Raw genomic sequence first — 25,705 nt, 5'->3', positions numbered from 1 at the left:
ATCTATGGGGCAGGAGCGTGACCACGGCCCCATCCCAGCCCCCCAGCCCCCTCCCCACCCCCTACTCCCACCACCTCCCAATTACCGCACCAGCCCCGCACCCCACAGCCCCACCGCGCTATGGGGCCGGCCAAAACGGACTGGTTGGGGGCTAAAATGGCTCGGGGTGGGGGCACACAACCCCCCCCTCACCCCAAAAAAAACCCCGGTGAGGGCGCAGCGAGAGCAGGGCCGGGATGGAAACGCTTTTATTGGCAGCCGGACGCCGGCGGCCGCGCTCCGCCGGAGTTTGGGGGGGGGAAATCCCCGGGTTTTAGGGTGGGGGGGGGGGGCACAGAGGGCTCTGAACCCCCCCCCAAACACAGAAGGAGTTTCCTCCAGGCCTCAGGGGTTGGGGATATATCAAAAAGTGTTATTTCGGGGGGGGGGGTTACATGAGAGAGCAGACGAGGAGTACACAACGCGCAGCCCCCCCCCCCCGGGGCTGAGCCGCCGCAAGGAGGAGGAAACCGACCCCAAACCTTTACGGGGGGGGGGCTCCACGCTGCGCCCCCCCAAGCCCACGGCCCCGCTGAAGGCACTTGGAGCGGCGCTGGGCGTGCAGAGGAGGCAGGGGGGAGGCCTCTTTTCCCTTCCCCCCCCCCCACACACCAAGCCCGGAGCAGCGCCCGGATCGCTTGCCTTACTAGGAGCGGCGGCAGCGGGCTCTGAAGGGCTGCCAGGAGGGCGGGCGAGGAGCCACGGCCACGGGCACGGCGATTTTGGGGTCCCAACGGAGCCCAACGGGGCGAGGAAGAGGACGGGGGTGGCCCCGGAGGCGCGGGGAGCAGTCACGAGTCCGGGGAGCCCGGTGGTGCCTCTCCTCGCGGCGTCCCGGAGCTCGGCGTTGGGGTTTTGGTGTTCCTCCTTTCCTTTCCTTTCCTTCCTTCCTTCCCCCGCTGTTGCAGCTAAAGGATGTAAAAAAATGAGAAAAAGGGGGGAGAAAAAAATAAAAAAATAAAGGGGGAGGGAGGGCGGAGGGGAAGCCCTCGGCGCCGCGAGCTCCGGGGCCGCGCGTTCTTGGCGTGCCGCGGGAGCGATAGGAAAATCAAAAAGGGAGCTCGTTAGGGTCGTCAAATCAACATGAAATCTTAAAAAAAGAAAAAAAACCACGGTGGGTGGGAAGGGGAGGCAGCCGAGTCCTCCCCACGCTCCTCTGGGGGAAAAAAAAGGAGAAAAAAACAAAAAAAAAAAACAAAAAAGGACGGGTGAGAGATTCCGTTTTCACCTCCTAGCCTGAAATCACAGTCTCAGTAGCGAAAAAAAAAAACAAAAAACAACAACAAAAAAAAAGACATGTTTCTCGTGATAATCCAGAAAGTGTAAAAAATAAATTATGTTCAGAAACGGCTCTGCTCTGTCCAGCCCTCAAAACTCGTCGTGCCGCACCAAGGCCTCCCCGAAGTCCGTGGCCTGGCTCCCCACGAACAGGTCGTATTTCTCCACGATCTCCTCCTTGGTGAGCTTCCCGTCCTGCGGAGAGGGGAGCAGAGGTCACCGAGGGGGGGAAAAAAACCCAAAATAACCCCAAAAGGTGATGCTCTGGGGGTCCGGGCACCCCAAAAAGCCCCCCCACCCCCCCGAAAAAAAAAAAAGGAGGTGCTGTCCCCACCTTGTTCTGGTCGGACTCGTAGACGAGGTGCCGCGCCTCCGCCTCGGCGTGGTCGTAGTCCGAGGGCAGGATCCAGTCCTTGGTCTCCTCTTTGTCCATTTTGCCGTCGCGGTTTTTGTCCCGGAACTCCACGAACTGCTCCCTCTCCGTCTTCACCCACTCGGGCTCGTCGGTGTCGCCGTCGTGGCTGTACATGTCACCTGCGGGGCAAGGGGGTGACAGTCAGAGCCCCTAATTTCATCGCGTCCCACCCCAAAAAACGTCCTGGGGGCGGGCGGCTCCCCCTGAGGTGATTTTTGAGTTAATTTTTGCGTTGATTTTTGAGTTGAGTTGTTTTTTGAGTTGATTTTTGAGTGATTTTTGCATTGATTTTTGAGTTGAGTTGATTTTTTGAGTTGATTTTTGAATTGATTTTTGAGTTGAGTTGATTTTTGAGTGATCTTTGAATTGAGTTGATTTTGCATTGATTTTTGAGTGATCTTTGAATTGAGTTGATTTTTGAGATAATTTTTGCGTTGATTTTTGAGTTGAGTTGATTTTTTAGATGATTTTTGAATTGATTTTTGAATTGAGTTGATTTTTTAGTTGGTTTTTGAATTGATTTTTGAATTGAGTTGATTTTTGAGATGATTTTTGCGTTGATTTTTGAGTTGTTTTTTGAGTTGACTTGAGTGATTTTTGAATTGAGTTGTTTTTTGAGTTAATTTTTGAATTGATTTTTGAATTGAGTTGATTTTTAAGTTGATTTTTGAATTGATTTTTGAGATGATTTTTGAGTTGAGCTGTTTTTTGAGTTGATTTTTGAGTGATTTTTGAATAGATTTGAGTTGTTTTTGAGTTGATTTTTGAGCGATTTTTAAGTTGATTTTTGTGTTTAGTTTTGAATTGAGTTGGTTTTTTTGAGTTGATTTTTGAATTGATTTCTGAATTGATTTGATTTTTGAGTTGGTTTTTGAATTGATTTTTGAGTTGAGTTGATTTTTGCGTTGATTTTTGAGTTGATTTTGGAGCCGTGTGCTCCTCGCCCCCCCCCGGTTTGGGTATGGGTGCTGGAGCAGCTGTCGGGCTGGGAGGCCGGGCAGTTGGCGGGCGCAGCGAGCAGGAGCAGATGTTCCCTTCTGTCTGGGGCCCGGCCTCACAGAATCGCACAATTTCGAGGTTGGAAGAGCCCTTCAAATCATCAAGTCCAACCCAAGTCCTCCACTAACCCAGTAACTCTAAAAACTCGCAATCTTACACATTTTATAAACACCCCAGGGTTGGGGTGACTCCACCACCCCCTTGGGCAGCCTCCCAACCCTTTTGGTGAAGAATTTCATCCCAAAACCCACCCTAAACACCCCCCCGTGGTGCAACGTCACCCCGTTCTGCCTCACCGATGTACTCCTCCAGGTCGATGAAGCCGTCCCCGTTCTTATCGATGTCCTCCATGGTCTCCTGCAAGAAGGAGCGGGTTTATGGCCAACGGGGTGGGGCGGGTGGGTACAGGGGAAGCCCCCCCAGGTCCCGGTGGGGTGCGCCCACCTGCACCACGATGTCCTTCATGTAGTCGTACTCCTCGGGGTGCAGGAAGGCGGTGAACTCCTCCTTGGTGGCCGTCAGGTCGCCGTCCCTGTCGGCCTTCTTGAAGCGCCGCTCGTCCCTCACCATCATCTGCTTGTAGTTGAAGCCGTCGTCGGGGTCGGGGTCATCTGGGGGGAGAAAGGAGAGCTTCAGCCCGGCTCGTTAACCACGCTAATTAACCGCCAGGCTCGTTAAGCACCACACCAATTAACCGTGACGCCCTAAGCTGCGAGGAGGAGGAGGAGCTGCAAGCGGCCCGGCGAGGGTGCTGCGCACCACGGAGCGTGGGGGTTTTTTTTGTTGTTGTTGTTTTTTTTTTGGGGTGTTTTTGGAGGAAAACGGGCAAAGGGAGGAGCTGTGCTGGGAGCAGGCGGGGCGCTGGCTTTGTCCGTCTGTCTGTCTGTCTGCACCCCCCTCCAGCAGCGGGTACGGGTAGAGGACAACACCAAAGGGGGGAGGCTGAGAGGAGGTGAGAGCCAGGCTAAAAAAAGGCCGGCGGGCGGCCGGGCTCCGTTTACAGCCCCGGACAAAAGGCTGGGGATTAGGAAGCTGGGGGGGGGCCAGGGGGGTGTTAAATATAGCCGGGGGGAGGGTTTATTTCCAGGCACCCCCAAGGCACAACTAATCCTCGGCTCCTCCTGCTCGGAGCTGGCCTCACGGAGTGGCCCCGAGCCGGGTCGGGGTCCTTGGGCCACCAGCGGGCCCCCTGGGGGGCTGTGAGACACTGAGGGGGGGGAAAAAAGAGCAGAAATGGGGCAAAAAGGAGCAGAGCGAGGCGGCTATGGCACAAGGGGAGCGTTGTATGGGGCAGGAAGGGCCCCAAAAGGAGGAGGGGAAGCTTGGAGCTGGCCCCGATGGCCGAGTGGAAGGGCAGCGAGAGCGCTTCGGGCTCTGGGACCCGAAGGTTTTGGTGCTGAGCAGCGACCTAAATGCGTTATTTTTTTGCTTAAAGGGGTTTTTGAGAGGTCGCTGCCCTAAAATGAAGCTCGTGGGGATCCGTCCCGCTCTCCTGGAGGACGGCAGGGATGTGAGACGGGCTCCCGAGGCGATTCCGGGCTCGGCCGTGCCTTGGCCCCGCGTCAAGCCCTGCGCGGGCGTTCCCAGGGCTGCTGCTGCCAGGGGAGAGGAGGAGGAGGAGGAGGAGGAGAAGAAGAAAAAGCAGGAGGAGGAGAAGCAGCAGCAGCAGGAGGAGGAGGAGGAGGATGGTTTCTGGTAGATGGGGGACGAGGGCAGAAGCCGTCCTTGCAGCGGGAGCGAGCAGCGCCCGTGCTCCTTTTTTTAATTTTTTAATTTCTTTTTCTTTCTCTTTTTGGGATCGTTTTTAGGATTCCCGCACCCGCAGCCCTTCAACCCCTTTTTTTGTTGAGTTTTGCTGAGTTTTTGGGAGCTCGGAAAGCGGCCGTGCCAGCCTCCCACAGCTCTCCCTCCCCGCACGAGGTCTCTTATTTTGCCGGGGGTCTCCAAAACCAGAGGGGGTTTTGTGGGGTGGGCTCGGGGGGGGGGGCACCTGGGTTTTTAGGGCAGAGCAGAGCGAGCTCGGGGCTCAAAATCCCTGAGCTGAAGCAGCTTGGGGGAAGATGGATGAGCTGGGGGGGGGGCAGCGTGCTGCATTTGACTATCTTTGGCAATATTTAGCCAATTGAGCTTTGATTTCGTGCCGCCGAGCCGGGCCATATATGTCCACGCAGCGAGGGGGGGGGCAGCTCCCCAGCACAGCTCCTCCCTGCGCCCCCCCATAAATAAAAATAAATAAAAATCAATAAAAATCCCCCAGCTCCGTGGGCAGGACCCCGAGAAGAACCCAAAAGCTGGGCAGAACCCGGAGCCGGGGGGGGGGGGGGCAGCGGGGATCCCGACCCCTTTTTTTTGTTTTTTGTAGGGCTGAGGAAGGGATCGGGGTCCCCGCAGGTTGGGGGGGGGCAGCTTTACCCAACCAAGCGCATCGATAAAGCAGAGGGCTCCCCCGCCCCAAAATCTGGGAGACTTTGGGGTTTTTCCCAAAAAAAAAAAACGAGGCTGAGGGAAGGAGCCGGGCTCACCCCACACACCCTGGCGGTGGTGGTGGTGGTGGTGGAGGGGGAGGCGGGTTTTGGGGGTTGTTTTTTGGGGTCGGGGGGGCTCTCTGCTTTATGGAGCGGGGCCCAGCAGCGGGGTCAGCCCCCCCCCGGGGGCCCCTTACCGAGGTAGGTGCCATAAGTCACGTTTCTGTACTCATCCCAGGAGATAAATCCATCTTGGTTCAGGTCGAACTCCTGCCACTGGCGTTCGACACTCTCATACACGTATTTCTTCTGGGCTTTCTTAATCCAGGCTCGCAGCTCCCCCTCCGTCACCAACCCATCCTTATCCGTGTCTATCTTATCTACAATCACTCTACGAAAAAAACAAAAAAAAAGCACAAAAAAAAAGATGTTTCAAGCCCTGGCTCAGCGCCGCGGCGCTCCCACCTACCTAGGATGTAGCCGTAGGTGGCATTTTTATATTCCTCCCAGGAAACGAGGCCGTCCTCATTGAGGTCGTGCCCCTTCCACTGCCGCTCTACATCCTCGTAAATCCAGCGTTTTTGGGCAAATTTAATCCAGGCTTTGAGCTCTTCCACCGTTACCAACCCGTCTTTGTCTTCGTCTATCTTACTTACAATCTTTCTGTGGGGAACGCAGAGAAAAAGCCGGCGCAGGTTAAGGGGAAAGGGGAGGAGGGGTGGGTCCCACCGTCGGGGCCTCATTGAGAGGGGGGGGAGTGAGGATCTCACCTCCTGTGCTGCCGGATCCCAAAACAGGGCTGGGGCCCTCGGGATCCACGGGGGATAAAACCCCGAGGGATAAAATCCCAGGGAATAAAATCCCCGGGGAATAAAACCCCAAGGAATAAACCCCCGAGGAATAAGACCCCTGGGGGATAAACCCCCAAGGAATAAAATCCCTGAGGAATAAATCCCATGAGGAGTAAGACCCCTGGGGGATAAAACCCCAAGGCATAAAACCCCGGGGGGATAAACCCCCAAGGAATAAAATCCCTGGGGGGATAAAACCCCAAGGAATAAAACCCCAGGGAATAAACCCTAGATGAGTAAGACCCCAGGGGGACAAAACCCCGAGGAATAAAACCCCAAGGAATAAAACCCCAGGGGGATAAGACCCCAAGGAATAAAATCCCCGTGGAATAAGACCCCTAGGGGATAAAACTCCAGGGAATAAACCCACGAGGAATAAATCCCCAGGGAATAAACCCACAAGGAATAAGACTCCTGGGGGATAAAACCCCAAGGAATAAACCCCCGAGGAATAAAACCCACAAGGAATAAACCCTGGAGGAATAAGACCCCTGGGGGCAAAACCCCAAGGAATAAAACCCCAGGGAATAAACCCACGAGGAATAAAACCTCTGGGGAATAAAACCCACAAGGAATAAACCCAGGAGGAATAAGACCCCTGGGGGATAAAACCCCAAGGAATAAAACCCCTGGAGGAATAAAACCCCAAGGAATAAAACCCCGGGGGGTAAAACCCCAGGGAATAAAACCCATGAGGAATAAAAATCCCAGGGGATAAACCCCCGAGGAATAAAACCCACAAGGAATAAACCCTGGAGGAATAAGACCCCTGGGGGCAAAACCCCGAGAAATAAAGCCTTGGGGGGATAAAACCCCAAGGAATAAAACCCCAAGGAATAAAACCCCTGAGGGAATAAAAGCACTTTCCAGCCCTTTTTTCCCCATTTTTGGGGTAGCTCCGTGAGCTCGCAGCCCCCAAGGACCCCACGGGGGGGGGATTTTCTGCCCCACAGGGCAGCCCCCACCCCAAAACAGCCCCCGGGGAGGGAGCAGAGCCGCGGCAGCCCCGCGAGGAATGCGGCAGGTGGGAGCGGGGCCGGGCGCTGTCATCACCCCACATTTATCTCCCCCCACCCCGGGGGGCTTCGATTTAAAGCCAGCCCCGTGCCCCCACCTGCTCCAAACACCCCAAAGCCAGCAAAGGGATGGGGCGAGAGGGTTTTGAGCGCTCCCAGCTCCTCCTGGAGGGATCCAGGGCGCGGCTGGACGCAGAAACACGATGCCAGGCGAATTTTGGGGCTCCCTGGGGGGCCGCCAAGCAGCCCACGCCCACCCCCCCGTGCACCCCGGGGTGAAATCGGGGTCCGGGGCACCCAGCACCGTGGTGCCTCCGTGCAGAGCCACCTCCAGCCCCACTTGGGGGGGCTTCAAGGAGCACAGCCCCGGACCCTCGTGGCTCCTGGGGGGCAAAGTGTGGAAATGGGGAGGGTTTTTGTGAAAATGGGGAGGTTTTTGCGAAAATGGGGAGGTTTTTCGTGAAAAGGGGGAGTGTTTTTGTGAAAATGGGGAGCTTTTTCGTGAAAAGGGGGAGTGTTTTTGTGAAAAGGGGGACGTTTTTTGCGAAAATGGGGAGCTTTTTGCGAAAATGGGGAGCTTTCTGTGAAAATGGGGAGCTTTTTTGCGAAAAGGGGGAGCTTTTTTGCGAAAAGGGGGAGCTTTTTTTGCGAAAAGGGGGAGCTTTTTTTGCGAAAACGGGGACATTTTTTGTGAAAATGGGGCGTGGGAACCACGCAGGGGGTGCCCACAGCCGGTGCTGGGGGGCTTAGGGGCAGGGAGCAGGGGGCAGAGCACCCATTTGGGGTCCCGGGGGGGTTTTGGGGAGCGCCACGGCGAGCAGGGCAGGGCTCCTGATTAGCAAAACAAACTCATTTTGGTTAATTAGCTCGGAGCAGCCCCGTTACGAGGTCCCCGTGCCCCGGGCCGGGCCCCGCTGGCAACGTTTCCAGCAGAGAAACTCAGCCAGGGAGGCACCGCGGGGTTAGCAAAACAACAGCCAGGGGGGAGGGCAGCCAGCACGGCCCTGCCCCTCCCCCTGGGACCATTCCCCGCTCCCAAACTTCCCAAACTCCCCCCCAAAAAACAAAAAAACAAAAAAAAACCGGAGTAGAACGGGGCGGAGGGAGCCCAAGGGGGTTGGCTCCATGCTTCCCCACGTGGGAACGGCCTCGGTTTTTTTTTTTTGGGGGGGCTGCCAGGGAGGTCGGGGCCCCTTTCCCGAGCCAAAAGGGGAACAACTGCGGCGGCAGCTGCCCGGGGAGAGGCAGGTGGCAGCGGGAGGAGAGGCACCGAGGTTAATTTTAGAGTTAATTGGGAAAGAAACGCTGGGTTTTTGGGAGCTGGGGGGGGGGTTGGGCACGTGCGTCGCGCAGCGCCGGCTATGGACGGGGGATTTGGGGGTCCTGGGGGGGCTTCCTCTGACTTTGGGGGGTGAATTTGGGGGTCCTGGGGGGTGTTTTTGGGGCAGGGAGCAGCAGGAAGAGCTCAGCACCCCCACGAGCGCTCCAAACGCTCTACTTGGGGGCCGCCCCCTCCCCCCCGAGCGCCACGTCCCCCCTTTTTCGGGGGCGTTTTTTGATTTTTTTTTTTTTTTCCCTTACCCCAGCCTCTCCTTGCTCTCCTCCGGCGTCAGCTGGTCGAAAGTTTTGGCCTCGTCGGCTCCCAGGAAGGCGTCGTGGTCGTAGTCGAAGCTCTGGGCGTCGTCGTGCACCTTGTCGCTCAGCTGGGCCTCGTGGTGCACCCGCTCCTTTTTCTCCGTGGGTTTGGCCCCCACGCAGGCAGCCCAGAGGGACAGGCACAGGAGGAGCTGCTGGGTGCTCATGGTGACCTGTGGGGCACGAAGGGGGGGGGTTAATGGGTCGTGGGGGGGGGGTTGAGCAAGGCCCCGGGGCCACCCTGGGGTGCTGGGAGTCATCCCCCGGCTCGTTTGGGTGGTAATTAGTGGTAAAAGCGGTGCTGGGTCGTAATTAGTGGTAAAAGCGGTGCCCAAATCCTTCTGTTCGTGGTTAGTGGTAAAAGGGGGGGGGCTGTCCTCGAAGACACAGAGCCCCCAGGCCTCCCCCTGCCTCGTTAGCTAATTAGTGGTGCTTGATGAGCCCCTGGGTGAGACAGCCATGGAGTCCCAGAACCATCAGGGGTGGAAGAGCCCCTGGTCCTGAGCACCCCCAGCTCCTCCGGGCAGCCCGTCCCAGGGTCCCACCACCCTTAAAGTGAAGGATTTCCTCAAAACTCTGATCCAAATCTCCCCTTTTTCATCTTAAGACCACCCCCCCCTCGTCCTACAGCTCCCTACCCGAGCAAAGAGCCCTTCTCCATCCTTTTACCAGCCCCCTTTAGGTACAGGAGGGCTCCCCAGAGCCCCCCCCTCAGCCTGCCCCTATAGCAGAGGCTCTCCAGCCCTTCATCATCCTCATGGACCCCCCCCCGGACCCCCTCCCCCAGCCCCACATCCCCCTGCTGGGCCCCAGGGCTCCTGAGGAGGGCAGAGCAGGGGATCACCAAGCCCTGCTCCTGCCTCTGCCCTCTTGGGACCCCAAAAAACCACCCCAAAACCCTTCCTCACCTCCACCACCGCCATAACCACATCCCTGGGGGGGCCTCTCGCAACCCCAGACCCCCCCCAGGTGCAGAACCTGCCCCCAGACCCCCTCTGGTGCCCCCCCCCATCCACGGTTCCCTTCCAAGGCCCCGACCTTTGCCAGTGACCGAGGCGGGCACGAGGGCAGCCAAGACAAACAGAGGGGGCAGAGGACGGACGGACGGACACATGGACCGAGGGGGGGGGGGTAGAGGCTCAGGGCCCACTCAGGGCAGCCCAAGGGGGCCCCGGGGCAGGCCCGGTGACCCCCACAACCTCCTAAAGTCTTTAATTTCACCCCAAATCCTCTCATCTCTCCCCAAAACCCTCTCATTTCACCCCCAAACCCCCTCATTTCACCCAAAATCCTTTCATTTCACCCCAAACTCCTCTCATTTCACCCCAAACCCTCTCATTTCACCCCAAACCCTCTCATTTCACCCCAAAGCCCTCTCATTTCACCCCAAAGCCCTCTCATTTCACCCCAAAGCCCTCTCATCTCACCCCAAACCCTTTCATCTCACCCCAAACCCTTTCATCTCACCCCAAACCCTTTCATCTCACCCCAAACTCCTCTCATCTCACCCCAAACTCCTCTCATCTCACCCCAAACTCCTCTCATCTCACCCCAAACTCCTCTCATCTCACCCCAAACCCCCTCATCTCACCCCAAACCCCCTCATCTCACCCCAAGACCCCCTCATCTCACCCCAAACCCTCTCATCTCACCCCAAACTCCTCTCATCTCACCCCAAACCCCCTCATCTCACCCCAAACTCTTCTCATCTCACCCCAAACTCTTCTCATCTCACCCCAAATCCTCTCATCTCACCCCAAACTCCTCTCATTTCACCCCAAATCCTCTCATCTCACCCAAAACCCCCTCATTTCACCCCAAAACCAGCACCGGGAGCCCCCTCCCAGCCCCGTTACCGAGCGCCCCCCCCCCCGTTGCCATGGCAACGCCAGGCCCCAGACCCAGGACCAGGCCCCGGGGCCGTGACCAGGCCCCCGCCGCCACGTGACCGCTCCCCCCCCGCCACGTGACCGCCCCCCGACCCCCTCAGCCCCCCCCCATCTCCCCCCGTTCCCCCCCCGCCCCCCTCCGTTACCCGCCGGTGCCGCCGCCGCCCGCTCTCCCCTCCCGCTCCTCCGACCGGAAGTGGGCGCCGCGCCACGCCGCTCGGCCTTCCCCCCCCGCCCCTGGCCAATCAGAGCGCCGCTCCTTCCCCGCCGCCGCCACGCGCGGCGCGGCTATTGGTCCACCTCGCCGTCCGTCACGCTCGGCCCCGCCCTTCTCTCCGCCTTCTCTTCCCGGCCACGCCCCCTCCCTCCGAAGCCCCGCCCCACCCGCGCGGGATGAGGGCGCTGATTGGCTACAAAGCGCCACGTCCTCAAGCGCGCGCCGGCCGCCGGCCACGCCCCCCCAGCCCCGCTCCGCCACCGCGCATGCGCGGCGAGGGTGGGGAGGGGGAGAGAGAGAGGGGCTGAGGGTGGGGGGTGGTGGTCACGTGGTGCGGGAAAGGGCGGGAAGAGGCAGGCGGCGGCCGCCAGGGCGGCGCCATTTTGAGGGGGGCGGTGGCGCCATTTTGAGGGGCGCTGAGGGGGTTTTGGGGGCGCCGCCGCCGCCTTTTTTCAGCCTTCCTCGCCCCGCTGAGGTGCTTATGGCCGCCAGCGCTCTGGCAGTGGGGTGGTGGAGGCGTTCTGAGGGCGTTTTGTCCCCTCACAACCCGGGCAGTGCCTGTGGGGTGAGAGGAGGCGATGGCCAAGATGGCGCCCGCCCGCCTCACGGGGCGAAGTCTGTCACCAATATGTGGCTTCTCCAAAGTTTATAACCCTAAATCCCCTAAAACCCCAAAATTACACGGTGATGGAACTGCTGGGGTTGGGTCAGACCTCGTAGATCACCCGGCTCCAGCTAAGAGTGAGGAGAATCTCAGCAGATGGAGCTGAGGAGGATGCTCCCTGTCACACAATAAAGGGGATTTTACTCAGCCTAAAACGTAGAGGATGCTCCCCACCCCACAAAGCAGGAGGTGTCATCCATCCCAAAATGTGGGGGATGCTCCCCATCCTACAAACTGGGACGTTCCCCACCCCAAAGTGTCAGGCGTCCCCAAAGTGTCCCCACCCCATTCCACAAAGCAGCAGATGCTCCCTGTCTTGACTAAACAATTGTGTAAATTAATTAAAGTAAGAAGTTTTGGGACTCTTACCAAGGTCAGTCCCTTGGTAAGAGCATGACGGAGTCAAGAGGTCAATGGGTGGAGATGAGGAAGAGTCCCCAGCCTTCATCACCCCCCGCCAGGAGCCACTACACAAGGCAGGCTGATGGAAATGACTCCTGGAACTAATTTTAATACAAATCGGGGACAGGTCATGCATATGTATAGCCGTATTGTGAAACCTCACGCGGACGTGACTCCTTTCTGCACATAACCATGGCAAGTTGCCGCGTCGGGCAGGCACGACGTCGGCGGGGCTACCCCCGTGCTGAATAAACACACCAACTTTACAATCTTATTGATGGTGGAGTCTATTTTCTGCAAGTCACCAGCCCGTGCCGTGGCAGAGCGATGACACCGAGACAATTTTACACGTTTGGGACTAAAACCGCTGCGTGATGTTAGCGCGGCGTGGCACGGGGTGATGCCACCGGCAGGGAATGCTGCGCGTTACCCGAGCCCCACGCCGCTCATCCATTTTACTCGGCCGCCCCGGAGCAGCATCATGTTGCTATTTAATTCCTCGCTGCCTCAGCGTATCATGACACATCAGCTCGCCGCCGAGCCCCGGCCAAATAGCGCTATCGCTGAGGTCAGGTCGCAATCCCGTCGGATGAGGTGCACGCGTCCACATCTGCGCTGGCCGTCTAGACTCCCGCTGTAGTCACTGGAAAGAAATAGGCACTTCCAGGGCGTGATTCATCCCCTCCTGGAGTAAATGCCTAAATTAGGTCAGAGGAATCGTCCCCTCCGGGAGCCTTTCTCGCTGGGCTCCGTGGCAGATGCTCGCGCTGGATGCTTGCAGTAAGACGAGACCATTCCCCCCTCTTTGTGTCACGGGGAGCAATTCCGCAGCCTGCCCCGGCCAGCTGACATTTCGCAGCTCGCCCCAACTGTTCGCTCACGAGCTGGGAAAAAATAAATAAATAAATAAATAAATAAAAACGTATGTGAAAGTCGCTTGAAAAAAAAAATAGCGCTTTGTCTTCTCGTGTTTTTTTTTTTTTTTTTAATCTCTGTAGGGCTGATACCAGGAGATAATAAAGGAACCGCGGTTAAAACGAGGTCGCTCTTTCCAGTCATGGGTGGTGTGAGATGTTGTGCGTGTGGTGCAGCGGGTGCCTTATCAGAGGGCTGTGGGCAGAGTTTAAAAATCAGGAAAAAAACTGATTTATTTAAAAAAAAAATGATCTTTTAAACAAAAGATTTATTTTATTTTATTTTTGAATGAAAGGGGGGGCTGTCTGCGCAGTTTAAAAACTTTATAACGTTTGTGCTTTCAAACTTTCCTTTACACACAGGGAGACTGGAAAGTTGTTTTTTGTGGGTTTTTTTTTTTGCTTTTTTTGTTGTTTTTTTCCCCTTCCTTTCTGGTCCGGAGACGCTGGCATTGTTATAAAACCGGATTTAAAGGCTGGAAGGGGAAGCTGCTGATACCGCCCGGCTGCTGATAAGCCCCCCCCCGAGTGCCGGGAACACGCCGCGAGATCCTGCCCCGAAGAACGGGGACAGAGAAGCGAGGAGCCCCGGCACCTGCAGCACATCCCAGCGGGGTCCCACATGGAGCAGCAACCCCGGCACGGCCCCAAACTCAACGAGAGGCCTCGGGGTGCCAGCAGCGAGGTTTTACCCGTGACTCAGCCCCGGCTCCGTGCTGGAATCCTGCCTGCGTCCAGCAGAGACCCACAGCAGGGAGAAGGGAGCGGCGATTCGAGGCTCCTCCTGTAGGTTTTTTTTGGCAGGAAGGGCTCGTTCTCCACACTGACCCCTCCGAGGAGGGCAGGGTGCCCTCTGCTTTCCACCCTGATACCAATCTCCACCCGGATCCATCCAAGCACGAGCTCAGATGCGAGTGTCCAGGGACTCTGAGCTTGCTCCGACCGTCCCCACAAAGCCACTGACAGCCACAATCTCAGCTTTTTTCTCTGTCCCCATCACTCCTCGCTGTTACGATGTCCCCCCCTGCTTGCAGGACCCTCCCGTTTCCCCCCTGCAGAGGTGCAGGATCCAAGTCACGTCTCCTCCGCGATGAGCTAACGAAGCGCTGGCTCTAAGCACCTCATAAAAGCCGTTTTCTCCACGGCTCGGACCATTTTCATCCATTCTTTTTATTTTTTTTTAATTCTCCCAGCCTCTCAGAGCCCCATAAAAACGTTGACACGCTGCAGCTGGGTACCCTGCCCGCCATGTGCATGAGGTGCAACCCCCCGCCCTGCCTCCAATTTCCCCGTTTCAGGGTTTCTGATCCGAAACGCATTCCTGATCCGTTCGGCGGCGCTGCCTGGGGACGTTTCCTCCCCCCTCAGCTCTCGTCTCGCTCCTGACGTTATCTGGAAGGGGCGCGGGGACGAGCCCCCTTTGGGCCCACGGCTTCCCACAGCTCCCATTTCCCTACGGAGGTGAACGCCACCCCGATTTTTGGAGGCTGAAATCGGGCGAAAGGAAATCTCGCCTCCACCAGCAGATTTTTAGCCAAAATTGGAGAATTTTGCTGGGAGGCTCGCTGCCGCTCGGGCACTAATGAGGACGGGGATGGCTGTGGGGTGGGGGCACCCTCCCCAGCCCACCCCGTGCCTCCGTCCCTCCAAGCAGGAACCTCGAGCTCTATCAGCGAGCAAGGGGGGGGGGGGTCTGAGATTAATCCCAGTCCGGCGGCGCTCCAACTCCGCTCCGTTTTCACCGTTTTTGTTCAAAATCGCTCATTTCTGCTGCTGCTGCTCCTGGTGGGGCCCGGCAGGGTCCCCGGGGTCAGCAACGCGCCGGGTGCCGCGGATGATGTTAGAGGCCAGGAAGCTGCAAACAGCCGCGTTCTGCCCATAAAAAGCCACGGCCGCTCGGCGCGGGGGCGGCGCGGGCCAGCAGCGCTTTGGGGGGGGGTGGAAGAACGCCCGGCATGTGCCCCCCCAAATCCCCCCCAGTGTCCCATTGGGGTGAGGGGAGAGCCCCCGAAATGTGGCTGTACCCAGCCCCGAGCCACCCCGTGTGGGTTGTGGGGTGCCCCCCAGGCCACCCGCACACGGGGATGGGGGCACCCGGGGGGGCTGCACCGCGGGACCCCCCTTTGGGGCGAGTCCTGGGTGGGCTGTGGGGGATGGCAGGAGCCACGGTGTGGCACCGAGTGACACGTTTTGTGTCACCGAGCACCCCATGGGGACACGGCTGTGGGACCCCAAACCCGGAGAAGGGGACGCGGGGAGGGGGATGGAGGGGGGCACGGTAATGGTGGGGGTGGGCAGGGGGAGGTGGGGGTGGTGATATAATGATAATGGAAATGATAATAGGAGGGGGGGAGGGTGGTATATAACGGTATAATAATGTAATATAATAATAATAATAATAATAATAATAATAATAATAATAATAAATATAACGGTAATAATAATATAACGGTAATAATGAGGATGAGGATGATGTACTGATCGTGAGAAATGAGGATAATGAGGGTGAGGATGGCAACACCGTGACGTTAATAATGATATCATGAATATAATAAAATTAACGACGGTGGGGATGGGGAGGGTGATGAAGAAGATGGGGATTTAGTGATAATGGTGGGAAGGAGAAGGGTGAGGATGGGAATGGAACGGCAACGGTACTTGTGAGGAGGAGGAGGAGGAGGATGGGATAACGATAACGAGAATGATAAGGATGGTGATGGTGGTAATCATCAATAAAAAATAACGGTATCAGTTATGGGAGTGGGGATGAGGAGGAGGATGGTGATAACGATAATGAGAGTGATAACGAGGGTGAGGAAGATGATGGGAAGATCATGATAAAAATAATAACGAGAACGGTGAGGAGGAGGATGATATAACAATATTAATGAGGAGGAGGATGGTAATATGATAACGATAACGAGAATGAAGAGGATGATGGTAATATGATAAGGGAAATGCTGAGGATGATGAGGGTAATTATAATGATAACGGTATCAGTTATTCTTATAACGATATCAGTTATATACTGGAAATGGCGAGGACGAGGGCAATAATGCAGTGATAATGGTACTAATGAGGATGATTATGAGGCTGGTAATAATGTAACGGTAATGACACTGATGAGGATGATGAGGATGATGAGGGCAATTAACGATAACGAGACTAATGAGGAAGATGATGGTAATATAATGGTAATAATGTCAAATAATAATGTCATATATAATATAAATAATATTTAATATAAATAAAATATAATATTAATAACAATAATACAAGCTAACGGTGCTGGCGACACAAAACACGGCAAAATAAGAATTAAAAGGCCAGCGATAACAAATCAATCGGGGCCTAGGCCTAGGCCTCAGGCCTGTGCGGCCGCGTTGCTAGGCAACGCCCGCTTCCCCAACCGGAAAAGGCGGGAACAGCGCGCGCTGCCTGACAGCCGCGCCAGCCAATAGCGTGAGTGAAGGCGGCAAAGCCAGCCAATCCCCGCTCCGAGGGGGCGGGAGGATCGCCTCTTAAAGTGGCCACAACGGTGGGCCCCACCTTCGGCGATTAGCCAGCTTAAGCCCCGCCCACACCCTCCCCCAACCAATCACAGCCGGGCCTGAGGACGCGCCGGGCCACGCCCACCCCGGGGCTTCCCCGAAGGGGGCGGGGGGACGGGGGGGGAGGGCGCGGCGCATGCAAATGAGATGCAAACGAGATGCAAATGAGGCGCGCCGTGCGGAAGCGCTGCGAGGAGGCGGCGGCGGCGGCGGCTGGACCTGGGGGGCGCGGGTGAGAGCTGGGGGGGGTCCTAAAAAGGGGAGGGGGATTTTGGGGGTGAAAGGGGGATTTTTTGGGGTGAAAAGGGGATTTTTGGGGGGGAGGGGGGTGTGGGGGAGGGGCGAGGACCCCTGGGGGGGGGCAGCGGTGCGGGGGGGCCCCACGCGTGTGCGTACGCACACGCGTGGGGCCCCCCCCGCACCGCTGCCCCCCCCCCAAAATCCGTGCCCCCCCCCCCAAAATCCTCTCACCCCACCCCCACCCCCCAAATTCCCCTCCCCCACACCTGGGACCCCCCCCCAAGGCACCCCAAGGTGGGGGGAGGGGTAAAAAGCCCCCCCACCCCCCACCCATGACACCACCCTAGGGTGGGGGTGGGGAGATGCGGGGGTATCCTCGTGCCCCCCCCCCCCCCATCCTCCCCCCCCCACTCCATGGGGTCACGTTGTGCCCCTCCCCCACCCTTGATGTCACCCCCTCCCCCCCCCCCCGTGTCACTTCTCCTTTTGGGGGGATTTGTTCCGCTTTTGGGTCCCCCCCTCCCTGGGTTCCGCCTCGGTTGGGGTGGGGGAGGGGCGGGAGTGTGGGGGGGGTGGGCCCATGGGTGGGGGTTCAGCGGGTGGGGTGGGGGACCATAAGTGAGCGTGGGGGGTGGGGGGCACCCAGAGGTGGCTGTGGGTGGCCATGGGTGACCGTGGGTGTGATGGGTCACCTCGGTTGACCATGGGTGCCCATGGGTGCCCATGGGTAGCCATGGGTGATGGGTGGCCATGGGTGCCCATGGGTGACAAGGTGTGATGGGTCACCTCGGTTGACCATGGGTGGCCATGGGTGATGGGTGGCCATGGGTGGTGGGTGCCCATGGGTGGTCGGGTGTGATGGGTCACCTCAATTGACCGTAGGTGTTGGGTGACCATGGGTGTTGGGTGACCATGGGTGCCCATGGGTGTTGGGTGACCATGGGTGCCCATGGGTGACAAGGTGTGATGGGTCACCAAAGGTGACCATAGGTTTTGGGTGACCATGGGTGATGGGTGGTCATGAGCATGGGTGCCCATGGGTGCCCAGAGGTGGCCGGGTGTGATGGGTCACCTCAGTTGACCGTAGGTGTTGGGTGACCATGGGTGATGGGTGGCCATGGGTGATAGGCGACCATGGCGGAGTGTGATGGGTCACCATGGGTGGCCATAGCTGATGGGTCACCCTAAGGGACCACGGGTGGTGGGCGACTGGGTGCGATGGGTGCCCGGAGGTGGCTGGGGATGACGGGTCACCACAGTTGACCATAGGTGATGGGTGACCACGGGTGATGGGTGCCCATGGGTGCCCGGAGGTGGCCGGGTGTGATGGGTCACCAGAGTTGACCATGGGTGATAGGTGACCATGGATGATGGGTGACCATGGGCGATGGGTGACCATGGGCAATGGGTGACCATGAATGATAGATGACCATGGGTGATGGGTGACCACGGGTGATGGGTGACCATGGGTCATGGATGACCATAGACAATGGGTGACCATGGGCGATGGGTGACCATGGGAGATGGGTGACCATGGGTGATAGGTGACCACGGGTTATGGGTGACCATGGGTGATGGGTGACCATGGGCAATGGGTAACCATGGGTGATAGATGACCATGGGTGATGATGGGTGACCATGGGTCATGGATGACCATAGACGATGGGTGACCATGGGTGACCATGAGTGATGGGTGACCATGGGCGTTGGGTGACCATGGGTTATGGATGACCATGGGTGATAGGTGACCATGGGCAATGATGGGTGACCATGGGCGATGGGTGACCACATCTGGGCATGACATCTCACCACATCTGACCCCAGGTGACCCCAAGTGACCAGAGGTGACCAGAGGTGACCAGAGGTGACCGGAGGCGACCGGAGGTGCCCGCAGGTGACCGTCGACCGGCCATGACGGCGCCGCCGCGCCGCGTGCGCCTGAAGCCGTGGCTGCTGGCGCAGGTGGAGAGCCAGCGCTACCCGGGGCTGCAGTGGGTGGACCGGCGGCAGCGCCTCTTCTGCATCCCCTGGCACCACGCCACGCGGCACCTCGCCCCGCAGGAGGACGACGGCACCATCTTCAAGGTGGGACCGCACCGCGCGGCACGGCCGGCAGAGACCCTGACCCTAATGAGGCCAACCCTTACCCTAACCCTAGTGAGATCATCTGTGACCCTGACCCTAATAGGACCATCAGAGACCCTAAACCTAATGACACTATCCATGACCCTAACCCTAATGAGCTCATCAATGATCCTAACCCTAATGAGATCATCAGTGACCCCAACCCTAATGAGCTCATCCGTGATCTTAACCCTAATGAGACCGTCCGTGACCCTAAACCTAGTGAGATCATCTGTGACCCTAACCCTAATGAGATCATCCGTGATCCTAATCCTATTGAGACCATCCATGACACTAAACCTAATGACACTGTCCGTGACCCTAACCCTAATGAGACCATCAGTGACCCAACCCTAATGAGACCATCCATGGTCCTAACCCTAACGAGGCCATCTGTGACCCTAACCCTAATGAGACCGTCCATTGTCCTAACCCTAATGAGACCATCCATGGTGACCTCAACCCTAATGAGACAAACCCTTACCCTAACCCTAATGAGATCATCTGTGACCCTAACCCTAATGAGCTCATCCATGACCCTAACCCTAGTGAGACCATCTGTGATCCTAACCTTAACGAGGCCATCAGTGATCCTAACCCTAATGAGCTCATCCATGTGAAAGACCCTAAGCCTATCCCAAGTGACCTTATCCCAAGTGACCCTAATGACTATTTCCCCAGTGACCCTAATGATTGTATCTCAACTGACCCCAACTCAAATGACCCTAACCCTAATGACCCTTTCCGTGGTGACCCTGATCCTAGTGACCCTGACCCTAATGACCCTTTCCCCAGTGACCCTAATGACCCTATTCCAACTGACCCCAACTCAACTGACCCTGACCCTAATGACCCTTTCCGTAGTGACCATGACCCCAGTGACCCTAATGACCCTATCCCAACTGACCCCAACTCCAGTGACCCTAACCCTAATGGCCCTTTCGATAGTGACCATGACCCCAGTGACCCTAATGACCCTATTCCAACTGACCCCAACTCAAGTGACCCTAACCCTAATGACCCTTTCCATGGCGACCCTGACCCTAGTGACCCTATCCATAGTGACCCTAATGACCCTATCCCAACTGACCCCAATTCTAGTGACCCTAACCCTAATGACCCTATCTCAACTGACCCCAACTCCAGTGACCCTAACCCTAATGACCCTTTCCATGGTGACCATGACCCCAGTGACCCTAATGACCCTATCCCAACTGACCCCAACTCCAGTGACCCTAACCCTAATGACCCTTTCGATAGTGACCATGACCCCAGTGACCCTAATGACCCTACCCCAACTGACCCCAACCCTAGTGACCCTAACTCCCCTTTCCACGGCTCCCCGACCCTAGTTACCCTTTCCCTAGCGACCCCAACCCTAGCGACCCCTTTCCCCGACCCCAAACCCGTGACCCTTTCCCTCGCCGCGACCCCAGGCATGGGCCACGGAGACGGGGAAGTTCACGGAGGGGGTGGACGAGCCCGACCCCGCTAAGTGGAAGGCCAACCTGCGCTGCGCCCTCAACAAGAGCCGCGAGTTCCGCCTGCGCTACGACGGCACCAAGGACGCCCCCCCAAAACCCTACAAGGTCTACGAGGTCTGCGAGGCCGACGGCGCAGGTAGGGGGGCTGTGGGGTGGACACGGCAGATGGGGGCAACCCGCGCCCCACAAGTCCTGAGCACCCCATAGGGCTCTAGGGTCTTGTGGGGCTGCAGGGTCCCACAAGGATTCAGAACCCCAAATGGATCTGGCGCCCCGTGGGACCCCCAGCACCCTACAAGTCCCCAGCACCCTACAAGTCCCCAACACCCCAAAAGGACCTGGCACCCCATGGGACCCCCAGCACCCTACAAGTTCCTAGAGGTCCCATAGGGCCCCAGCACCCTGCAATGCCCCAGCACCCCAAAAGGATCTGGCACCCCACAAGTCCCCGGCACCCCATGGGTCCCCCAGCACCCCACAAGTCCCCAGTGCCCCACAAGTCCTCAGCACCCCACAGGACCCCTATAACCCCACAAATCCCCAGCACCCCACAAGCCCTCCATGCCCCACAAGTCTCTGGCCCCCCACGGGACCCCCAGCACCCCACAAGTCCATGGCATCCCATGGGGTCCCCAGCACCCTACAAGCCCTCAGCACCCCACAAATCCCCAGCACCCCATGGGGCCCCCAGCACCCCACAAGTCCCCAGTGCCCCACAAGTCCTCAGCACCCCACAGGACCCCCATAACCCCACAAATCCCCAGCACCCCACAAGCTCTCAGTGCCCCACAAGTCCTCAGCACCCCACAAGTCTCTGGCACCCCATGGGACCCCCAGCACCCCATGGGACCCCAAGCACCCTACAAGGCCCCAGCACCCCACAAGTCCCTGGCACCCCACGGGACCCTCAGCACCCCACAAGTCCCCAGCACCCCATGGGACCCCCAGCACCCCACAAGTCCATGGCATCCCATGGGGTCCCCAGCACCCTACAAGCCCTCAGCACCCCACAAATCCCCAGCACCCCATGGGGCCCCCAGCACCCCACAAGTCCTCAGCACCCCACAGGACCCCCATAACCCCACAAGCCCCAGCACCCCACAAGCTCTCACTGCCCCACAAGTCCCTGGCACCCCACGGGACCCCCAACACCCCACGGGACCCCCCATCACCCCACAAGCCCTCAGCACCCCATTCCCCTCTCTCCCCCTCGCAGACGGGGTGACCGGGGACGACTTCAGCCACGGCGGGGAGGAGGACGTGAGCCAGGTACCTACGGGACAACGGGGTGTGTGGGGGGGACACACAGCCCCCTACCCCACACTTTTTGGGGTCCCTCACCCCATAACCGCCCCCGCTCTGCCTCGCAGCTGCAGAAGCTGATGTCCCTCAGCATCAACACTGAGCCGGCCCCGGGGGGCGCCCCGTGGGGGGGCAGCGGCGAGGTGGGGGCGTCCCCGGCCGCCCCCCAACCCCGCTGCCCCCCAGACGCCCCCGTCCACGCCGGGGACCTGCTGCCCCCCTACCCCTGGCCCAAAGAGGAGCCCCCCTTCGGCGGCGGCTGCCCCGTGGGGCCCTTCGTGCCCGGGGGGGCGGTGGCGGCCCCCGAATTGCCCCCCGGGGCCGCCGGCACCGTTCCCCCCGCCCCGGCCACCCTGGCGCCCATGGAGCACGGGGTCCCCAACCTGCTCATCAGCCCCCACCTGCTGCCACGTGAGCACCCGTGGGTGGGGGTGGGCGTGGGGGGGTGGTGATGGGCATGGGGTGGCCGTGGGGTGGTTGGACGTGGTTATGGGGTCGAGGGTGATGGAAGAGTGGGGGTACATGGATGTGGGGGGCTATGGGGTGGCTGGATGTGGCTGTAGGGTGGCCATGGGGTGGTTGGTGGTGGCCATGGGGTCACCATGGGGTGGTTGGATGTGGTTTTGGGGTTGATGGTGATGGAAAAATGGGGGAACATGGATGTGGGGGTCCATGGGGTGGCTGGATGTGGCTGTAGGGTGGCCATGGGGTGGTTGGTGATGGGGATGGGGTCACCACGGGGTGGTTGGTGATGGCCATGGGGTCACCATGGGGTGGTTGGATGTGGTTTTGGGGTTGACAGTGATGAAGGAGTGAGGGAACATGGATGTGGGGGGCCATGGGGTGGCTGGATGTGGCTGTAGGGTGGCCATGGGGTGGTTGGTGATGGCTATGGGATGGTTGGCAACAGCCATGGGGTGGTTGGTGATGGGGATGGGGTCACCATGGGGTGGTTGGACATGGTTTTGGGGTTGACAGTGATGGAAGAGTGGGGGAACATGGATGTGGGGGGCCATGGGGTGGTTGGTGATGGCCATGGGGTGGTCATGGGGTGGTTGGACGTGGTTTTGGGGTTGACAGTGATGAAGGAGTGAGGGAACATGGATGTGGGGGGCCATGGCGTGGTTGGCGATGGTTGGTCATGGCTGTGGGGTGGCTGAACATGGCTGTGGGGTTGGCAGATGACAACAGGGTGACACAGATGAGGCCATGGGGTGGCTCAACATGGCCTTGGGGCAGTTGGGTGTGGATGGGCACGGGGCTGACACTGGGGTGTCATCGGGCGCACGGCCGTGGGGCGACCACGGGCTGGTTGATCATGGCCGTGGGGTGTCCGAGCGTGGCTACGGGGTGCGTAGACAAAGATTTGGGGCGTTTGTGGGCTGAGCAGCCACGGGCTTGGGGTTAACCCCATCTCAACCCCCTCCCATCCTTCCAGCAGTGACCGACCTGGAGCTGAAATTCCAATACCGCGGCCGCCAGGTCTGCGTCCTCACCATCAGCAACCCCCACGGCTGCCGCCTCTTCCACAGCAGCCTGGAGCCCACGCAGGAGCAGGTGGAGCTTTTCGGGCCGCTCAGCCTGGAGCAGGTCCGCTTCCCCGCCGCCGACGGCATCCCCAACGAGAAGCAGCGCTTCTACACCCACCAGCTGCTGGACGTGCTCGACCGCGGGCTCATCCTGGAGCTGCAGGGCCAGGACCTCTACGCCATCCGCCTCTGCCAGTGCAAGGTCTTCTGGAGCGGGCCCTGCGCCGCCCGCTGCGCCGGCCCCAACCCCATCGAGAGGGAGAAGAAGACCAAGCTCTTCAGCCTCGAGGGGTTTCTCAACGGTGAGGGGGGGAGGGGAAGGGTTGGGGGGTGTCGCCCGTGGGGATGGGGGACATTGAGTTGGGGTGGGGGGTGCCGAATGGGACGTGGGGACGTGGTGGGGTGGAAGGACACCGCGATGGCATGGGGACACTGCGTTGGGGTAGGGGACGTTGTATTGGGGTGGGGACATCATATTGGGGTGGGGGACATCGTATTGGGGTGGGGGATGATGTATTGGGGTGGGGGACAATGTGATGGGGTGGGGGACAATGTATTGGGGTAGGGGACACCAACCAGCACGTGGGGACCTGTTGGGGTGGAAGGACACTGCAATGACATGGGGACACCGTGATGACATAGAGATACTGTGTTGGGGTAGGGGATATCGTTTTGGGGTGGGGGACGATGTGTTGGGGTAGGGGACATTGTATTGGGGTGGGGGACAATGTGTTGGGGTAGGGGACAATGTGTTGGGGTGAGGGATATCGTGTTGGGGTGGGGGACGCCAAATGGGACATGGGGACCTGGTGGGGTAGAAGGACACCGCGATGACATGGGGACATTGTGTTGGGGTGGGAGACATCACGTTGGGGTGGGGGACATTGTGTTGGGGTAGGGGACGATGTGTTGGGGTGGGGGACATCACGTTGGGGTAGGGGACATCATATTGGGGTGGGGGACATCTTGTTGGGGTAAGGGATGATGTGTTGGGGTGGGGGACACCAAATGGTACATGGGGACCTGGTGGGGTGGAAGGACACCGTGATGACATGGGGACACCGTGTTGGGGTGGGGGACATCATGTTGGGGTAGGGGACAACGTATTGGGGTAGGGGATTATGCGTTGGGGTGGGGGACAATGTTTTGGGGTGGGGGACATTGTGTTGGGGTAGGGGACACCAACCAGCACATGGGGACCTGGTGGGGTGGAAGGACACCGCGATGACATGGGGACACCGCGATGACACAGGGGAGACACCACATTGGCACTGGGGACACCACGTTGGTGTGGGGGCCACCAGCTGGTGGATGGGGTCTGGATGTCCTCGGGGGACCCAGGCCAGCGTGGGGGACACAGGGACCGGGTGGCATGGGGACAAGGCCAGCAGGGGCACTGCCACCCAGAAGCAGCAGCAGCAGCAGCAGCAGGGGGGCCGGCGCTGCCCCCTCACCGCGGCGCCTGCCCCCCCCAGGCCTGATCCTGTTCCAGAAGGGGCAGACCACCACGCCGCCCCCCTTCGAGATCTTCTTCTGCTTCGGCGAGGAGTGGCCGGACCAGAAGCCCAAGGAGAAGAAGCTGATCACGGTGCAGGTGAGGGGACGAGCGGCGCGGGGCGGTGACGGTGACAGCGGTGGCAGCACCGGGGGTGACACACCGGGGGGGGGGGGTCTCTTGCAGGTGGTGCCGGTGGCGGCGCGGCTGCTGCTGGAGATGTTCTCGGGGGAGCTGTCGTGGTCGGCCGACAGCATCCCGCTGCAGATCTCGCACCCCGACCTGAAGGACAGGATGGTGGAGCAGTTCAAGGAGCTCTACCAGCTCTGGCAGAGCCAGCAGCGCCTGCCACAGCCCCCGGCGAGCACCGAGGAGCCCGGTCCCTGGGCGCTGCCACCGGGGTCCCTGCCCCAGTGAGGGGACCTGGGGACGGCCCCGCGCTGCCACCACCACCGGGACACCTGGCACCACAACGGGGCAGGGACGGGGCTGTGCGCACCCACCGGGCCGCAGCAGAGACACGGGACCAAGAGCGTGGCAGTTTTGGGGAGAAACGACGAGAAAATGGGGCCAGGATGGGGACACCCAGCACCAGCAGGGCGAATGGCTCCGGGGACACCAGCGCTGCAAGGACACCGCGGCTCAAAAGCCACCGCCGCCCCTCCAGCCACCCACGTGCACCCAAGAACCAGGCAGAGCCGCGGGTTTTTAATTTATTTTTCAATTTTTTTAATTTTTTTTTTTTTTTCCGGAATTTTGTGTTTAATTGTTCTCGAGATGGCTACAACACCAGACGGAACAGCATGCGCGCCCGCGGGGCCCCGCGCGCCCGGGGCCGTCTCCCAGCCCTGTCCCTGCACTCGCTCGAGCCGCCTCCGCCGCGCTCGCTCAAACCCCAAAGAAACCAAATAATAATAAAAACCAAAAAAAAAAAAAAAAAAAAACCAAACCAAAAAGAAAAAAAAAAACTAAAAAAAAAGAAAAAAATATATAATATATATTTAAACAGTCTGTCCCGCCTGCGTCTGTTCCACGAGGCCGCTGCCGCTGCGCATCCCCAGGCCGAGCCCCGGCCTCCCTCTGCTGCCCGCGAGGGGCCGGGGGGGGCGCCCAGCAGCCACCCCCTCGCTGCTGGGTACGGTGGAAACCCCACGGTTCCTGAAGGAATCGGTGTTTCTTTCTTTCTTTTTCATTTC

At 58.8% G+C, this 25,705-nt stretch overlaps 3 protein-coding genes and 1 long non-coding RNA gene across 8 annotated transcripts in view; 2 read left to right on the top strand and 2 right to left on the bottom strand.

Annotated features, from left to right (window-relative positions):
• Positions 1–25,705, top strand: part of SND1 (staphylococcal nuclease and tudor domain containing 1) — a 280,994-nt gene that overhangs the window by 217,598 nt on the left and 37,691 nt on the right. The gene's annotated exons all lie outside the window — the stretch shown is intronic.
• On the bottom strand, positions 231–10,793 carry CALU (calumenin). Of its 4 annotated transcripts, none has more exons than XM_084497636.1 (7): positions 10,734–10,793; positions 8,645–8,871; positions 5,666–5,859; positions 3,176–3,342; positions 3,028–3,088; positions 1,652–1,851; positions 231–1,512 (listed from the first exon to the last, which is right to left on the bottom strand). In XM_084497636.1, exons 2-7 carry the CDS (start codon positions 8,863–8,865, stop codon positions 1,408–1,410), a joined length of 948 nt encoding a protein of 315 aa, XP_084353762.1. In that variant the 5' UTR covers positions 8,866–8,871; positions 10,734–10,793; the 3' UTR covers positions 231–1,407. The 4 variants fall into 4 exon arrangements, with proteins under 4 accessions (XP_084353762.1, XP_084353763.1, XP_084353760.1 ...); XM_084497637.1 differs by lacking the exon at positions 5,666–5,859 and adding an exon at positions 5,394–5,587; XM_084497634.1 differs by lacking the exon at positions 10,734–10,793 and adding an exon at positions 9,737–9,949.
• Positions 12,133–14,419, bottom strand: LOC311430282. The gene is made up of 2 exons (XR_014688660.1): positions 13,477–14,419; positions 12,133–12,754 (listed from the first exon to the last, which is right to left on the bottom strand). It is a non-coding gene; the product is annotated as an uncharacterized lncRNA (long non-coding RNA).
• Positions 16,473–25,074, top strand: IRF5 (interferon regulatory factor 5). 2 transcript variants are annotated; one of them, XM_084506776.1, is made up of 8 exons: positions 16,473–16,567; positions 18,400–18,660; positions 20,136–20,319; positions 21,400–21,452; positions 21,554–21,896; positions 22,927–23,316; positions 24,490–24,608; positions 24,696–25,074. In XM_084506776.1, exons 2-8 carry the CDS (start codon positions 18,487–18,489, stop codon positions 24,924–24,926), a joined length of 1,494 nt encoding a protein of 497 aa, XP_084362902.1. In that variant the 5' UTR covers positions 16,473–16,567; positions 18,400–18,486; the 3' UTR covers positions 24,927–25,074. The 2 variants fall into 2 exon arrangements, with proteins under 2 accessions (XP_084362902.1, XP_084362901.1); XM_084506775.1 differs by having other exon boundaries at positions 22,924–23,316.

This window comes from Aythya ferina, assembly GCF_964211825.1.
Source record: "Aythya ferina genome assembly, chromosome: 1".
Lineage (NCBI taxonomy): Eukaryota > Metazoa > Chordata > Aves > Anseriformes > Anatidae > Aythya > Aythya ferina.
Note: the sequence above shows the minus strand (reverse complement) of the source record. Positions and strands in the feature narration are given on the sequence as shown.

Coding starts and splice junctions, on each gene's coding strand:
- CALU (XM_084497634.1), bottom strand. CDS start 9,934: ATGAGAGGATTTGGGGTGAAATTAAAGACTTTAGGAGGTTGTGGGGGT. Junction 3,343..5,665: donor CACCTACGGCTACATCCTAG/GTAGGTGGGAGC, acceptor TTCTCCCCCCAG/ATGACCCCGACCCCGACGAC. Junction 1,513..1,651: donor ACGAGTCCGACCAGAACAAG/GTGGGGACAGCA, acceptor CCCTCTCCGCAG/GACGGGAAGCTCACCAAGGA.
- IRF5 (XM_084506775.1), top strand. CDS start 18,487: ATGACGGCGCCGCCGCGCCGCGTGCGCCTGAAGCCGTGGCTGCTGGCG. Junction 18,661..20,135: donor ACGACGGCACCATCTTCAAG/GTGGGACCGCAC, acceptor CCGCGACCCCAG/GCATGGGCCACGGAGACGGG. Junction 21,453..21,553: donor GGGAGGAGGACGTGAGCCAG/GTACCTACGGGA, acceptor TCTGCCTCGCAG/CTGCAGAAGCTGATGTCCCT.